General features: G+C 38.6%; 3 protein-coding genes across 3 annotated transcripts in view; 1 reads left to right on the top strand and 2 right to left on the bottom strand.

Annotated features, from left to right (window-relative positions):
* The window catches only part of SPIDR (scaffold protein involved in DNA repair), a 168,534-nt gene extending 166,598 nt beyond the window's left edge, over positions 1–1,936 (top strand). The window contains exons 18-20 of the mRNA XM_070942313.1: positions 238–352; positions 702–755; positions 1,235–1,936. Of these exons, the coding sequence (XP_070798414.1) occupies positions 238–352; positions 702–755; positions 1,235–1,357 (292 nt within the window). The 3' untranslated portion in view covers positions 1,358–1,936. The remainder of the gene's footprint in view (positions 1–237; positions 353–701; positions 756–1,234) is intronic.
* Positions 1,937–4,096: 2,160 nt separating this feature from the next.
* Positions 4,097–5,879, bottom strand: CEBPD (CCAAT enhancer binding protein delta). Its single transcript, XM_070940551.1, has one exon. The coding sequence runs from the start codon at positions 5,653–5,655 to the stop codon at positions 4,705–4,707; it is 951 nt and encodes a 316-aa protein (XP_070796652.1). The 5' UTR covers positions 5,656–5,879; the 3' UTR covers positions 4,097–4,704.
* A 5,491-nt stretch (positions 5,880–11,370) lies between these two features.
* Positions 11,371–17,145, bottom strand: part of PRKDC (protein kinase, DNA-activated, catalytic subunit) — a 93,937-nt gene continuing 88,162 nt past the window's right edge. Inside the window, exons 83-87 of the mRNA XM_070940987.1 lie at positions 15,907–15,978; positions 14,658–14,859; positions 13,869–14,057; positions 13,368–13,507; positions 11,371–11,907 (exon numbers count right to left, since the gene is read on the bottom strand). Of these exons, the coding sequence (XP_070797088.1) occupies positions 11,703–11,907; positions 13,368–13,507; positions 13,869–14,057; positions 14,658–14,859; positions 15,907–15,978 (808 nt within the window). The 3' untranslated portion in view covers positions 11,371–11,702. The remainder of the gene's footprint in view (positions 11,908–13,367; positions 13,508–13,868; positions 14,058–14,657; positions 14,860–15,906; positions 15,979–17,145) is intronic.

Here is a 17,145-nt window from a genome sequence, read left to right as displayed (position 1 = left end):
CTTCACTTAAACGTTTTTCCTAATATTGACACTGGAACATGAGTTGAGAAACTTGTGTTTTTTTCATTATTTTTTATCTCATCTCTCAAAGGATTGTTACACATTAAATCAAGGAAGCTGGGAATATTTGAACAATATATGTTCTATCTTACAGTGCAAAGTGAAGAAGTCTATGAGCACACTTTGACATGGAAATTTGGGGATAGATATAAATGGCCTTTTTCTCATGTATTTCAGAGGGTTACTCTATTGCAGCCATTGCTGTGAAGTTGTAACTTCACCAGTTATCAAGATGCATCTGGAAGTCTTTTTGAATTGCCAATCCCAATCAAATTCTACAGTAAAAATCAAGGTAGTATAAGAACAATATTGTTCTAATTCAGTATTTTATTATCAGCTCTAGGTGAAGAAAGACATCTATTTTTATATTACCACCTATCTGTGTTTGATACCATAGTTATGTTTCCCAGAGCATAGAGACAAGGTGTAAAGCAAGCAAGCAAATAGGCAAACAAATATTCTAGATAATCTGTGGTAGAATTAAATAGAGATTACTATGTGTAAGGTCTTAACCAAGAATTTTTTTTCTGTGAAATTACAGATAACGGCTGCAGGTAATAAAATACTTAGATCTTAGGGATACAAACTGAGTACATTATTGATTTCATAATTATAATACTTTATTCTTTCCATTATAACAGCTATTACAGAAGTCTATTTCTTCACTTCTAGAATCAGCAACCATGGATGATGGGGTATGTGCATTTAAAATGGCAACTTCATAATTCTAGTGATGACACCTCCCACCCCACCCAACTTGGTGCCTTCTAGATGTATTAGTTCTCAACCCCCACCATTTTCAGCTAGGGTTCATAAAGATGCATATTCTGGATAACCTGTTCCATTTGTAATATTTTGACTATATTGGCATTTGAATAAAAATATAATTATTAAGTGGGTGATCTCTTGGTCTAATGCTCTATTGAAATTCCTGGAATAGTTTTGTAGAAATTTTGGCTTTCGGTTAAATGGTTCAGAGATATTTTTATTTGAATTTCTTTAATAAAGTTATTTCTCATAACTGTTAGAATTACAGGGAGTTTGGAGCAGTAAAAAAGCAAATAAGGAAAAAAGCCCTTAAGAACTTTCTTTACTGAAGAGTGTTCAGCGGTATGTTGGCTAGAACAAAATGTACAAGATTATTTGTTTCAATGACTGTGCTTTATCATTGCAGAGTTATGAAGTAACGAGTGTGCTGAGGAAAGAGGTGGGGTTTTTGAATTGTTATGTCCAATCTATAACCAGCCACCCATCTAGTTGTATTGGATTGGAAGAAATTGTTCTCTCGGAGGCCTGAAAGAACTGAAGGGAATATTGTCTGCTTCTGTCTATGATTTTTCTAACATATTTGTAACTGTACTCAGCTCTTCTATGCTGCTTTTGAAATCAAACTGTTGTGCCTTTTTTAAAAATACTCACATTAGGCATGTGTCAGGGAACAGTAACCATGAACAAATCTCAATTCAGGTGCAATTGTCATTTCAATGAGAGGAGTTAAATGCACATTCTTAAATCTTTTCTCAAGAAATTAATGGAATTCACATACACAGATGTCTGGTCCTCATATAGCACTTAAAAGGAAACCTATTTTTTTCCAGCAGTGGCTTTGTTTTGTTTTTTGTTCTGGAGGTTATATTCTGTAATGAGTTCAGGGGTTGAAATAATTTTTGACTAACTGAATGTTAAATGTAAGTTTTTGAAAGGTTTTGAAATTAACTTCCAAATTGTTAATTTAGAGGTACATTTTCTTAATTGACTCGCATGTAAATGTAGGCTAAGTGTTCAGATACAGTATGTTTGACCTGACGTAGCATGTATTTTTTATCATTACAATTAAATATTATGAAAGAAGAGTATATATGAACACAGGCATATGTTCAGCAATAATCATTATTTAAATAAAGAATTATTTAGATCTTGTATTTTTTTAAACCTTTCTATAAAGTAGATTAATATATTGTAATTAAAATGGTTATACCTTCTGCTTGTACATTTCGATTTCTGGATGAAATTATTATTTGATGCTGAAACACTGGAATCATTTAGTATCTGATTCAAATTCCTGTAATTTCTTTTAGACAGAACTTGGCATGCATGGGATTTCCTGTTATTTGCATAAAATATTCCCGTACTCAGCAGCTGGATCTGGATTTTTGTGTTTAGAAGATGTAGTAGTGGAGGATAGATGTGGGGGACAGGGACATATAGAGGGATCTGGGAATCTATAGAGTATAATCTCTATAGAAAAACATGATAGATAGATATAGATATGATCAAGCTGTTAATTTCTCAAAATAATGGTTCTGTTGACTCTAGATAATTGTATTTAGTGGGTGAATAGGTGACAGTCAAGGGAAATAAATTTAGCTGCTGTAGAGAACAAAATGTTTTCTGTTGAGGACACCCTGATAGACAGAAAGGCAGAGAACGAAGTTTAAATCAGTCATGGTACAGGTAGTCCTGTGCTCAAAATTTTTGTTGCTAAGTGAGGCTGTTAAGTGAATTTTGTCCTGTTTTACAACTTTTCTTGCCATAGTTAAGTGAATGACTGCAGTTATTAAGTGAATTTGGCTTCCCCATTGACTTTGTTTGCCAGGTCGCAAAAGGTGATCACATGACTCTGGATACTGCAACTCTCACAAATATGAGCCAGTTGCCAAGTACATGAATTTTGATCACACGACCATGGCGATGCTGCAACTTTTAAGTGTGAAAAATAGTTATAAATCACTTTTCAGTGCTGTTGTAACTTCAAATAGTCACCAAACAAATGGTTGTAAGTTGAGGACTACCTGAAGTCTGTAGATAGCTCTCGACTTACAACCATTCATTTAGTGATCTTTCAAAGTTACAACAGCATTGAAAAAAGTGACTTATGACCATTTTCATACTTGCAAGCGTTGCAGCATAAATTCAGGCACTTGGCAACTGGCATGTATTTATAATAGTTGTGCTGTTCTGGGGCCAGATTCAGTTAATGATTGCATGATTCACTTAAGAACTGCAATGATTGCTTAACTGTGACAAAAAGGTCATAAAATGGAGCAGAACTCACTTAACTACCTTGCTTAGCAACAGAAATTTTGGCTTCAGTTGTGGTCATAAGTCAAGGACTACTTTTATTTTGAACTTTATAGGTAGCTTTGGAAGTCATTGCTGTTATGCCTTCTCTTTGTATCTTGCTGCAGAAGAAAATACATGTGATATATTATATATAAAGTTTCAGGTGATCTTAAAAAGGCTTCTAAAACCTTTTAAGTGTGTAAATCAGAGCAGTGGAATTATCTTGTAACATAACCATTCTAAATCCCACCCTTCTCTCATGTACTTTTGGTTTTAGAAAGACCAATGTGTTTTGCAAATAAGGCAAAATAACCGTTATTTTTTCCTGTGGAAAAAATCGTTAAATTAGATTAATTTTTGAAGCTTTGTTCTCACAGTTGATCTTTTTCTACCAGTTGGAATATTTTTCCAGTGCTAATTACTTACTCTGGTTAGAATTTTTTTCTCAGCCTGTTAATCTCATGCCTAAACCCAATTTGTTATTGCATTGCAATTTCACAATACTGTGCATTAATCTATCTATGGCATTTGGCTCAAAATATTTTGTGCAAATACTATGTCTTTTTGGACATATAGGTAAATTTGTATTACCTGATTATTTTTATGCATCTCAATATGAATGGAATGTTTACCTATGGAAATAAAGGTCTTCTTAACAGTCTGAAGTTGTAACAAATGCAGTGAGGCACCTTTCCAGGTGTCTGGGACCCTCCTTTAGGTGGTTGGATCCTGTATGAAGCTAACTATGTCCAAGAGTGAATCATATATTATCCATTAACTATTCTATCACACCACCTATATATCTTCTGCTTGTATTTGCACTTTTAAAAGTATTCAGTAACTATGTAATTGACATTTAAATGTCCTTGAGGAAATACTAACCATGGCATTTTATCATTCATCTGAATGGTACACTTATATTTTGCTACATTCCCTCTGTACATGTTCACATCACAACAAATACGAAGTCAAATACATTTCAAGGGATTTTTATTTTTAGAAATGCTGTAAAAATTTTATATAAAAGTTTGAGCATGCTCAGTCTACTTTTTCCTCATACTATTTATAATAAAAAGTGTTTGAAAAGTCTGAAAAATCATTGTTTCTTACAAAGTACCATAGCTGCATCAACAAAGGGGGAGGGGAAAGGGAGGATGATCATTATAAAAATAATTTAGGAGGAAACACGTTTAGCTTCTCTTTCGCTAAAAAAAAAAACTTTGGCAAGTTTTGTGGTTAAAAAGACCCAAGCTTAGCCCATTCCAAAAAAAAAAAAAAAAAAAAGGCAAAACACACGCACGCACACAGGTTGTTGTCCCCCCCCCCTCCGGCGTAGTTCAGTCCGGCCTTCCAGGCTAGGTTTCTTGCTTGAGGGAAGAGGCGAGGCAAAGAGCGCCTCCCTCCCTCCCTCCGCGTACCTTTGGCACAGTCCCCGGGGCAGCCCGAGTCTTCTAGTCTGGCCCTCCCTCCCCCTCCCCCCGCAGCCCCCGCTGCAGTTTGTGCGACTCGCGCTGAGGTATTCATGAAGAAGTTCAAAGTCTCTCGCGTATGGGCGGCCGTGGCGGCGCTGCCTGCAGCCGGTTACCGGCAGTCCGTGACCGAGGAAGGCTGCAGGAAAGAGGCGTTGGGCAACTGCTTGAAGAAGTGTCGGAGGCTAGTTAAGTCCCGGCTGAGTTGCTCAATCTTCTTATGCAGCCTGTCGTTCTCGGCGGAGAGCTCGACCAGTTTCTGCTGCATGTCTTGGTTGCGGCGCTTGGCTTTGTCGCGGCTCTTGCGCACCGCAATGTTGTTGCGCTCCCGCCGCTGCCGGTACTCCGGACTGAACCTGTCCACGCCCTTTTTGCCCGACCGCTCCTTGGACCCCGACGACGACGAAGCTGAAGAGCGGCTGCTATAGCTGGACGGCGAGGCGCTGCCCGGAGGTTCGGGGGAGGTGGGCGGCGTGGGCTGCCCGCTCAAGTTGACAATGGTTTGGGCGCAAGTAGCAATCTGGGAGGGCAACAGCGAGCTCGATGCCTCCTCGCCCCACTCTGGCTCTTGCTTGACGGCGCCCCGGAGCGGGCCGGGAAAGACGCTGGCGTGCAGCAGGCTGGCCAAGGCGCTCCCTCCGGACGCTGGCGGCGGCGGCGCCTGTGGCGGCGGCAGGTAATCCCCGTAGCCCCCGCTGCGCTCGCCGCCCTTGTGGTTGCTGTTGAAGAGGTCGGCGAAGAGCTCGTCGTTGCACAGCTCCAAGTTCGGCACGGCCGCCATGGAGTCAATGTAGGAGCTGAAGTCGATGGCGCTCTCGTCCTCGTACATGGCCGGCGCGGCGGCACTCAACTCCGCCAGGTCGCGGCTGCCGCTGCTCGGAGCCGAGCACATCCCCCCGGACTCCTCGCTCGCCTGGGCGACACTCACGCTGCTCGCCTTGCAGGAAGGACTCAGGCCGCCGCTGCCTTCACCCGCCTTGGCGTCGTAGAAATTGGCGGGCTCCAGAGACCAGGTTCTGTAGCACGAAAGCGAGTCCAAGGGGTCCAGGGTGGCGGCGCTCATTGCAAACTCTCGGGTCGGCGAGGTAAGCTAGAATTCAGAGGGAAGGTGGGAACCTTAAGCGGCCGTCGGTGCGGCTCGTTCCTTGACCTGTGGCCCTCCCGGGACGTTCCTTGACCCCCCGATGTCACTCGGGCTTTCGCGCCTTCGGACTGGTAAGCTGTGCTCCCGTAGCTTGAGAGCCCGAGATCGCACACGTGCGTTTGAAAAGGAAAACCTGGCGGCGAGGTGCCGCCACGGCCCTTTATATCGACATCGCTTCTCGGACCCCACCTCCTTGCCCTTTCTGACGGCGGAGGGTGTGGCTGGAGAAGTCCCGGGAGGTGGAGGCAGCGGGTTTGGCTCTGGGCGCCTTTCGGCCTCTCTGCCAACGGGGCGGTTGGAGGAGAGACGGCTGCTGGGATTGGGCTGCAAAACCCGGACCTCCCCTGCTGCTTTGCCACCTTTGATCGGGGCCGGGAAGCCAACCTAGGAGCGGCCTTTAACACCCCCCCTCCCCTTTCGGGAGATGAAGATTAACGTCCTTCGAGTGGCCAGGACGGCGGCTCTGCTCAGATGGCAGCCGCCTGCCTTGGCTCAAGGCGTGGGAGCGAAAGGGCAGCTCTCTAGCCCGTCACTCTCGGCTGGTTCCGGATTTAAAAAAGGGGTTTCTGGCCTGAGGCAGCGAAGCAACCGGGAAAGGAAGCCCGTCCTAAGAACAACCCGGGCCACTCAGTATAATTTGGAGATATAGACCCTCCGCCCGATATTACTTGGATTGGCAATACCTCACCCAGCTCTCCCCCCCCAGAGCAAGGAGCTTTTCGAACACCTAATAATCCGAGGGGGGAGGAGGAGGGGAGGTTGGGGTGTGAGAAATGGAGCGGAAGCCGTGCAAAGCCCGATCTTTAACTGTGGCTGCGCTGGAAGGGGGTGGGCGGCAGAGGGTGGATCGCTTTCTGATAGCCATCCTGCCCGTTTGCTTTTTGATTACAGTTCTTTATCTCAGGGAGAGGATCCCCGGCAGCCTTTCTGAGAAGGTGGGGAAAGCGGTTGAGCGCTAGTTTTGCCTGCCCCGTGCTGTGCGAACGGTCCCATTTTGGTCTTGCTCACGCCCTGCATGTATGGTTTTCTAAGATCTCTGAAAGTTGGTCTCCGCTCAGAAGGGCTATCTGAATCTACAGGCTCTACAGTTCAACTCCCAGTCAGCATGGAAATACGCTAATCAGGACTACATATTTTATTGCTTTGGCGGAATCCATAAACCCACTGATATACATATGCGATGGTTCTAAACCACATCAAACATAGAACAAGACATGCAACTTGATGTTTGAGAGAATTCAAACTCACTTTAAAAGTGAAACACTTGCCAAATCTTTAGAAAACAAGTTGTTTACCATTTTATCAGAAACTGTTGGCAAAATATGCAAGGGCTGGTTTGACAGAGCATAGCCATAGGATTTTGTTTTGGGATTCCAATGTTTTGTCTACTACTGCTTTTATGTATACTTTTATTTATACTTGCCATAGAAAATATCAATTGGTTATATCTGCATTGTATATTCTCATTTAAATATTGCCCTCTAGTGGCTAAATATTGCCCATACTGTTGTGATCCAGAATACTTTCTCCTGTTTAGATGAGTTTTGCAGACCATAGGAAATTCTGTTGCCATCTTGAGGCAATTTAAAAACCGCAAAAAGGGTCTTTCTGTTTTCTCAGTTCTAATCATCAGTTTCATTGTAATTTTTTGTTAATACCATTTCATTTGTGCTTATAACAAATGAAATGGTATTGACTCCTAGTAACTCTCATGCACAATAATTAAAATTGAATATTCAAAAAGGGGATTGTTGATTCAATGTGATTTAAATCCCATTAAATTAAAAAACAGAAGCCATAATTCTATTGGTCCATTAGAAAAAGAATCAAAACTCCATAAGGGTGATATACTTTTATCAGAATCAACCAAATTAATGAAAAGTGAGTCCAAAATTGCTTAAAAACATTGATATAGCAATTAGAGAATCTCTCTGGTTGTTTCTGGACCACCTAAGTGTTCCTTACCTGTGCAAGTAAAACCAATTTATAGTTCTAGTTTAAGGGTAAACATGATCTGTATGGGAAAACTAATGATGCTGAGGAGAGGCTTTTGTATAGCAACTAATTCTCAGCACTGTCATCAGCATTATAATTCATATTTGGTTTTCCTTAGTATAAAATACAACCGTAACACACTGACATACAAAGAAGCCTTTTAATCCTTATATTCCTACCAATTCATAAGAGTAGTTTTAAAAAGAACTACAATCTTTTTACTATTTTCATAAAATTAAAATATATAAATAATTATGCAGTTGCAGTGGTATGAGCAAGGCTGGAAAGTGGATCAACAAACAGATAAACAGAATTCATTGGTCCCTTTCCAACAGGAGCTGATTTGTATTAGAAACTGGTTTCTAAATCCTTTTCACCATATGTGCAAAGAGGAGTTTCTTCTGTGCCCAGCAGCTGTATTTGTTCTTCTCTTTGCAGCTGCAGGAATTCTCTCAGGATGAGAATTTAAAATTCTTAAGTCTGGATAGAACTATTTGGAGTTCTCTTGCTATCATTTACTTGATACATCCTGACAACCAATACGATCAGGATTGTTGAAGGCTATTACTGTCACTCTTTTATACTTCTGCTCATTATTCTTCGGTTATCCAGTGCTGATAACTCTTTTTTCACTTTAATAAGTTTAAGATCTGTTCCACTTTCAAACTATACATGGAATTTTCTGTTTTAGCTTTTATTGCTGAATACCCTGAAACCTTTGCTCTGCCTTTAGGAAGATTTGAAAGCCACTTGATTTTAATGACTGAATTATCCCAGAGTAAAGGCAATAAATGCTTGTCATAGTGCATAGTGATTAGCTTCATGATTAATCATTCTCTGTGGGTAGAAAATGTACTGTACAGTCAGATGTTGGCTTGATATACACTGCATTAGATTTCCCCTCATGCTAATTATTAGCCTATCCTTGGCTTTTTATTCCATTTGATTGTCCAGAGAACTTGATTCTGAAATACTAATTTTTTTATATAAAAACCTAAAAAGAAATTGAAATTATTTAGATAAACTAGCCATGTTTAAAAAAATATATCCAAAACCAAAAGTAATATGGATCACATTCTAGTAGAAATTATAAGGTATCAATTTTTATCAGACTAAATTGATCCTTTATCTATTATATGTTGCAAACAGGCAATACCAGTATATTTTAATCATTTGCTAGTCTTCTAAAGAACCATCAACATCTTAAGCATTTCTTAAGCTTGAACTAGACGTTTCACTGTATGTTCACAATTCATCAGTTTGGCACAGAAGCACATCTATGATAAACTACTATATTAGCAAATTTTGTGAAGAGTTGGGTGTGTGTGGATCAATCCTAGATAGCTCTTAAGCCGATCAGCCAGAAATTACTTCCCATCCCCAAATGTGGTCATCAGTGGGGATTAGTGTTCTGATACTTCAGTTCACAAAGACCACTGGTAGAAACCTATAGAGCCCAGAAGTCCCAGTCCAGGGGTGGGCAAATGTGGCTCTTTTACAACCTGTGGACTTCAACTCCCAGAATTCCTGAGATAGCTTGGCTGTCTCAGGAATTCTGAGAGTTGAAGTCCACAGGTTGTAAAAGAACCACATTTGCCCACCCCTGCCCATCAGAATGGCCAGCATGACAAGTTGTCCATCATCAACTTTGGATAACTACAAGTTTTCCACCTGAAAGTATTTATATCTCACTTTATGGCCTGAATGTTTATTCTTTCGTTTTCCTCTATGTCTGGAAGAGTTGGTGGTAAATGGAAACCAGGACGTCAAAGAATACGGGTGGCTGGACACCATCAAAGCTGACGCCAGCCAGAGCATAGAAAAAATCAAAGTAGTGCAAGATTGGAAGATGTGGTGGGATGGATAACATCATCATTCTCGCCTGAAAGACTTTAATAGCAACTGATAGAATCTTTACAGAAGAGAACGTTTTTTGGGGGAGGGATGGGGGTTTATCAAAATTGATTAAAGCAAACAAAACAAACTCCATATAGTCCAGGTGGATTTATTTTATAACAATGGAGGCATCACTATACAGAAAAACACACATGCAAATACGGGACTTAATGTCACTCTTTTTCCTGTAGCTGCAACTACAATGAAATAATATTTAAAGAAAACTAAATAATTCTCCTTTTGAAAGCTTACTAGTACTGACCAGACTTTGGAAAAATGATCTTTAATATACAGTACATCTGTCTGACATTTGGAATATGAACCTATAACAAGAAGCAATTGGCACAAGAATGCTTTACTAAGTATGCATTATGATTAAGGACTTGGTTAAATTATAAGCTTAGAACTTTGCCCTTTAAACCTACAGGTCAAAGTGCTCAGTAAGTGAAAGACTGAGCAGAAGTACAAAGTAATGTATCCTGTTAAGACAAATACCTGAAGTACCAAAGCTGCAGCTTTAATTGAGCTTTATCTTAATTTTCTTCACAGTGCAATTGCTTTAAAAGTAGAACACCTTTAGTGATATAAATATAAAAAGAGAAGATTTGTCTCCAAGAGAAAACAATTTTGAAAATTCACTACAGATACTCACCAAACAAAGCAACCAGATAGTGGGGGATCTGAAGGCAGAGGAACTGCCTTATTCCAAGGACTGACTTACAAAAAGCAGAAAGGGATGGATGTGTTTTCCCACTATATTTTTATCCGATATCTCCCATCTTTCAGAGTGGAAGGGGAAACTACTGGCCAACATTTCTATTAGTCCTGAATATGGAGGCTGCATAGCTAGACTATATTTTAATGCCCATGCAATATTGATTATATGAACTTTTTACATTGGCTTGGAAAGATGAGATTTCACTCTACCTTAACAGGATGATGATGATGATGATGTTATCCATTCAGTTGTGTCCGACTTTTGTCAGTTCTATGGGCCAGTCTCTCCACATCTTCCAATCTTAACCCTAATAAGATAGAATCTAAATAACACTTGGATGCTACCAAATGATCTTGGACTCAAATCATTATTTTCAGAATTTACATTTCTACGTTTTTAAAAATACAGCATGAAGTTGTATATCAAATAGTCCATACCATGTTTTTAAAAGTAAACATTTTGTTAGATTCAATATTATTCAAAATATTGTGCTAATTTTGTACATCCTAAAAACAGATTGATTACCTATCTGAAACAGGGTACACAAATAAAAGTTAACCACTTGCGTGATATTAACGAGGAATTCTTCTAAGGCATGTTTGGAAGCATCTTTACAGATGGGTCTGATGCATCTTTCAAAGGTACCTTTTTTCCTCTCTATAGTCTGGTTTCTATAGGAAGGTAGGACCTTATTGTCAACAGATTTTATTATTTTCAGTTTCATTTTAAAACTGCACACATATTAGAAATAATATTTCATGAGTGATCAATTTTGCTAATAATCATTAATGTCTGTGTCAAGGAATGACAGAATTCAGAGTATGTATTTAAATGTATTCAAAGTGCTCTGTACACATCACCGCTTGCTTATAACTATTGAAATGTAACTAAACCATATTGTCTCTCTTTTCGACACATCATAAATTACAACTATTTTTTCTCTTCATGGAAGAAATAATTTAAAGAAATACTCACTTTAGCCACCATACTTATACCCATTGACAGGCAACATGACACTCGTGAAATCAGTGTATCAGATTTATTTAATATTCATTGTTAATATAATAACTAATTCTTACTAGATTTTTCTAACTTTTTGAGTAATAATTTTGGGTATCCCTCCTTTCATTAAGATCAGCAATTTAATGTATACTTATAAAACGTGTATAATTCAAGTTTTCCTACATCATTTAATTTGAAAATCAGTTTACAGAAATGCCAAGAAATATATAAAATTATATTACTACATTACAATTTGAAATGTATGCTTTAATACTTTTTGGTTATAAAAAATATCCAGTCCTTTTAGCCTCCATCTCCAGGTCAATTAAACACTGATAAGCCACAACTTTGTCCTTTACATCCAGGGTTCCCATCCTTGCCAAGTTCTGCCAAGGATATTTGGGTCAGTGGCTTGATCAATAAGGCACTTCACTTGTATTTCTTCTGCAAGTCCATCCTGTGGTTCTCTGGCACGGATGTTGAACTGTTTGCTCCCTTGTGCTACAGACACATATTCCCTGAAGGCGTCAGATTTCTCATGGCCCAGACGTAATTCATCACTTATAAAAGAAAAAGTACAAATAAGTATGTAGTACATATTTGACAAACCACATTTCCCCAATTAAATCTTCCTGTTCCACCATATCTCTACTAGACCTGGATGCAGCTGGCACTGTCATTTAAGGGCCTACATTTGGCAGACCTGAGGTTGGGTTGGCACCATCACTCCTGACTTTCTGAAGACCCGTTTGTGCCATTGGGCCCTGGGACCTCCAGTAACAGGCAATCTACTAAGAATAACATCCCGTAGCCAATTATTTGTTTCAGCTGCATTTTTAATGTTTTAATATTAATAATTGTTATTTGCCAATTATAATTTTTTAATTTTGTTTTACACCACCCAGAGGCATTAGTTTTGGAAGTGGGTGGCACAGTACATATACCATATTTTTTGAAGTATAAGACGCACCGGAGTATAAAATGCAACTTAGTTTTTGGGGAGGAAAATAGGGGAAAAAATCTGCCTACCAGGTGTTCATCTAGCTAGCGTCCTTAGTCTGGTCAGCTTCAGCACATTAGTTTGCTGGTTTTTATCCCCTGCTTGGGGATAAAAAACAGCTTCTAAAGCACAACTGATCTTTGGAGAGAGAAGCAATGAGAAAAGCAGGCAAACCATGGAGATTGCTTCACTCGCTAGCGCCTTGTTAGGGCTTAAAAGTAAACTTCACAGCTGAGAGTCGGAGGGAGCAGCTGGAGGGAGCAGGCAAAGCATGGACGATCGCTTCACTGAAAAAAAGCTTCTAAAGCACAGCTGAGAGTCGAAGGTAGATTGCTTCACTCGCTAGTGCCTCATTAGGGCTGAAAAAAAAGCTTTGAAAAAGCTACATTCAGAGTATAAGACGCACCAAAATTTTCAGCCTCTTTTAGGAGGGAAAAAAGTGTGTCTTATACTCCGAAAAATATGGTACTTTATTATATACAACAACATGGGCATCACTTAGTCTTATATGTCACTCAGTAATATCTTAAGAGCCTAAGGAATGTCAACAGCTATGAGGCAATGTGTGTGTTCCAAACTCATGTATTACCTCACACATATTTAAAATACTTAAAGCGAAAGTATGTTCAATGATGTTTGTTTTATGAGAGCAATTACACACACCTCACAATGCACTCTTCAAGAAATGAGCATGAATGTGTGCATCTTATAGTTGTACAAAACAGCTAAAGGCTGAAATATTTTCATCCCCAAATGTTCTTTCGTGGCCACAGAAAAAGCATATTGTCCTGCTCCATCTTCAGAACAGGTGACTCTGGCTATAATTTGATGTTATGTAATGGCTCATTTCAAATCTGGAACATTTTTTATAAAGTCTGAAAATTCTCCAAACATTTTACATACTTTAAATAAATTCATCTTAAAATAGAACATTATATTAAAATTCCTATTTTCCAGGAAATAATTCTTGAATTTGCATTTTTAATTCAGATCTGCACATTTAAAATGTCAAACTCATACCAGGTAATGACAGCTGGATTAGCCCCTGCCAACTTTCTTCTTGCAAATTTTACTTTGTGTAGAGGATACCAATTCACTTCATCTGTATTTATTTCCTTAGTCCATGTACCTCCTTTTCTCAACTGTTTCAGTTCAAAATTCTAAGGAGAAAAAAAAGTTAAACCATGAAACCAATATTGTATAATACAGTGCATATTATTAATGGCAGTTATCAATCAAAATTTAAATTCCTACTTCATGTATGTATGTGTGTATGTACTGAAACTTAGGGTACACATATATCTTCAAGAGTGATTTTACAAAAAAAAAAAGTATTTTGCTTAAATTTCTGAATGGCAAATGTACTTTGTCGTATTTATTTACTGAAGGAAAGGTGAGACTCAAATATAAGAACGAAACTATTTTAAAATTCAGTGTTTGCTTGTTGAATAGTAATTCATTTAATAACTTTTTCTGTTTTTTCAGGTGTGCCAAAATTAAGCCATTAAGTCAATATCTTACTTTCCAATCCAAAGAAGGTTCCTTTACAAATATATCCATTGTATTAATGAGAACATCTTGATTTATACGGTAGGCTCTTAAAGAATGTACCATCACACTGTATATAAGACCAGATTCTTTCATTGGCAGCATCAAATTAACAAATTGTCGAGTCAAGCGGAAAGGCATCAATTCTGGAACTTGCAGAAACTACAAAGAATAAAAATTATTTAAAAAATCCATATAATAAACAAGAAAACGTTTTTTGCTCATAGCAGAAGAGCCTGTGATTTATGAATAGCAGAAATCAAAACATGATAAAGGAATATGGCTTCTAGTTATAAATGCATGCATTAGTACTGTCTACACTGTCTCTAGCTTTTAAGGCACTCGAAGATATTAAACTATTAAAGGTGCAAAATAAGGGGACTGGCAAATATTTTCCCTTTAAATTTCAAATCCATTCTGCCCAGCAGGAAATGTCTGCTATTGTAGAAGTGTGTGAAGAAAGTAAGCACTGAGTAATCAGAAAGTAACCAGAAAACTATTACATTTTGGTCTTCTTAACTACTGGAATTGTGATAGCAGAAAGAGCAGAAAAAATGATGCTCTGAATGGCTTATCTTGACTCGGCAAAGAGCAAGAGTTCAATGGATATCATACTTTCTGTGATCAGAAAAAAAGCCTCATAAAGTCCCATGGTCCCTCAAAAGCATCCCTGAGGCTGTCAGATATTTTCTATCCTGGCTTCATTCAATATAGCTAAACGTGTTTGATGTAAACATTAGAATAAGGACAAGAGGAAAATACCTGCGTTGCTGAACCAAACGCATGTCCAAAGTCTATTCCCACCAAGCCTCCAGTCTCGGTACTGATCATGAAATTTGATAAGTGTCGATCACCAATGCCAAGAATCCAGTGGCTGATGCACAGCAGTGCATGGGTGCTGGCAAAATGAGATCGCAGGGACAACAAGGCTTCTGGAGTTGTACTCATTTTAACAAAGGCTTTCCTTTAGAAAATAAATAGATTTTATATTAGCTGAAGTACAACTACCTTGCAGATAATTCTGGAAATCACAACATTTAGAAACTCAGAAAAATGGGTCTTCTTACTTTTTCAGACATGTAATAAGTGAAATAAAACAACAAAATTGGACTGCTTTGCAAAAAACTCAGATAAAGGTTTTCTTTAGAAAGTATTATGGAACTAGAGGTTAAAATAAGCAGACGTCAAGGGAAGGTGAAGGAATAGCTCCTATCAATGCATTTTGTACCTAATCATTACACTTTTAAAATCCATTTACTCAATCTAATTACAAGTGGTCCTGAATTTATGGCCATAATTGAACCCAATATTTTTGTTGCTAAGTGAAGCAGTTGTTAAATGAATTTTGCCCCATTTTACCACTTTTCTTGCAACAGTTGTTAATGGAATCACTGCAGTTATTAAGTTAGTAACATGGTTGTTAAGTGAATCTGACTTCCCCATTGATTTTGTTGGTCAGAAGGTTGCAAAAGGTGATCACATGATCTCGGATACTGCAACCGTCATAGATATAAGCCAGTGGCCAAGCATCTGAATTTTGATCACATGACCATGGGGATGCTGCAACAGTCATAAGTGTGAAAAATGGTCATAAATCACTTTTTATAGTGCCATTGTAACAGTCACTAAAGAAACTCTTGTAATTCAAGGACTACCTGTATTTTAAGACCTTGAGTGTTCTTACCAACAACATTAATACCCTGTTTCCCCTAAAATAAGGCATCCCCTGATAATAAGCCCAATCGGGCTTTTGAGCACATGCGCTAAAATAAGCCCTCCCCGAAATTATTTAAACGCATGCGCAGCCGGTCCCCGCCATTTCCTCTGGTTAGGGTTAGGGAGACAGAGCTAGAAGCCACCTATCTTGCTCCACGTGCCCCAAAATAATAAGAAAATAAGGCCAAACATTAATTTAGGGGTTCAAAAAAAATATAAGACAGGGTCTTATTTTTGGGGAAACATGGTAGTAAATATTACTACCAAGAGCTTAGAAAGAATACCCTTATCTTACCTTAGCAAATCTTTAGGAACACAGTTTTCTCGATGCTGGAAGGACATCACTGTTTCTGTTCGGCTAGCTCTTCTGAAAATTAGAGCAAACAGTGAGAATTATAATCAGGCAAATATGTGAACTGCAATAAAGGATTTTGTAGCAACGTTATTTTTAATCTATGCTTATCCTGAATCTCTTATTTTTTGCTCTGTCAGTCTGTAAACTACAAACTATTAGGATGTGAAGCACCAATAACAGAAAGTGTAGCACAGTGGGGTGTGATGCTAGTTCACCTCCTTGTGGTGCACCCTGGATAGCACGGTAGTGTGAATCAAATGACTAGCAACAACTGGCAGCCAGACTACATTGAAGAATTGGCAGTTAACGACAGTTGGCAGCCAGACATCTTTGTAAAACTCCTGGCTCTCTAAATACATGGCAACGGATAAACAAAAAGGGGCCTAACAGGACATATCGAGGCTGGTTTCCAGCGAGGCTTAAAAACCACAGCTGTGTTCATCGACCTTACTGCAGCTTACGGTACCGTGTGGAAGAAGTGGGGTCTTGTCTGTACCCCTCAGTATGACTGGTGCTCCTCAACAAAATGTCCACCACATTGTGTCCAAATGTCCATCAAGAGCTTATACCGACCCAGTCTGATTTTTTCTACATAGACCACCCTGTCTTTGAATGACGGGGTGGACTGGACATTAACATTTGAACTACTATAAGTCCATGTATTTGCCATACACTTACTCACTCACTCACCCAATAAATAAATAAATGTAGCACAGAGAATTCTCTTCTAAAATAATTCTTTTTTTGGCATTTTAATACCAATGTTTTATAATGTATAAATATTATATGTACAAAACACCAAAATATTTGCATCAAAGATACACAGGCAAAAATAAATTAACTGTGTTGTGTTGTATACTGCTGTGGGATTTTAAATGATACAGTTTATGTAATATACTGAATGTAATTAAACTAAATTGTTCTTAATTCCAAAGATGATATTCTTACCTGCTTGCAGATTGAACTAAAAACACAATCGTAGTCTTTCAACCACTCCTTAATTAACATTATTCTGTGTCTCTATAATATATTTTAATTGTTGCCTTTTGTTTTAACTGGGCTTTAGGTATGCTGACAAAATTTAGTCCTGCCTCATAAATGTATTTCAAGCCTATAACAATTGCTATACTCCTCATATTAAGTGCAATAATTCAACAAGCTATTACAAACCTTTCTGTT

This window comes from Pituophis catenifer, unplaced genomic scaffold (genome assembly GCF_029215685.1).
Source record: "Pituophis catenifer annectens isolate HBS135680 unplaced genomic scaffold, rPitCat1.0.hap2 SCAF_3, whole genome shotgun sequence".
In the NCBI taxonomy this organism is placed as follows: Eukaryota; Metazoa; Chordata; class Lepidosauria; order Squamata; family Colubridae; genus Pituophis; species Pituophis catenifer.
Note: the sequence above shows the minus strand (reverse complement) of the source record. Positions and strands in the feature narration are given on the sequence as shown.

What these genes read in the sequence shown, in the direction of transcription:
- CEBPD (XM_070940551.1), bottom strand. Translation starts at nt 5,655, where the DNA reads ATGAGCGCCGCCACCCTGGACCCCTTGGACTCGCTTTCGTGCTACAGA.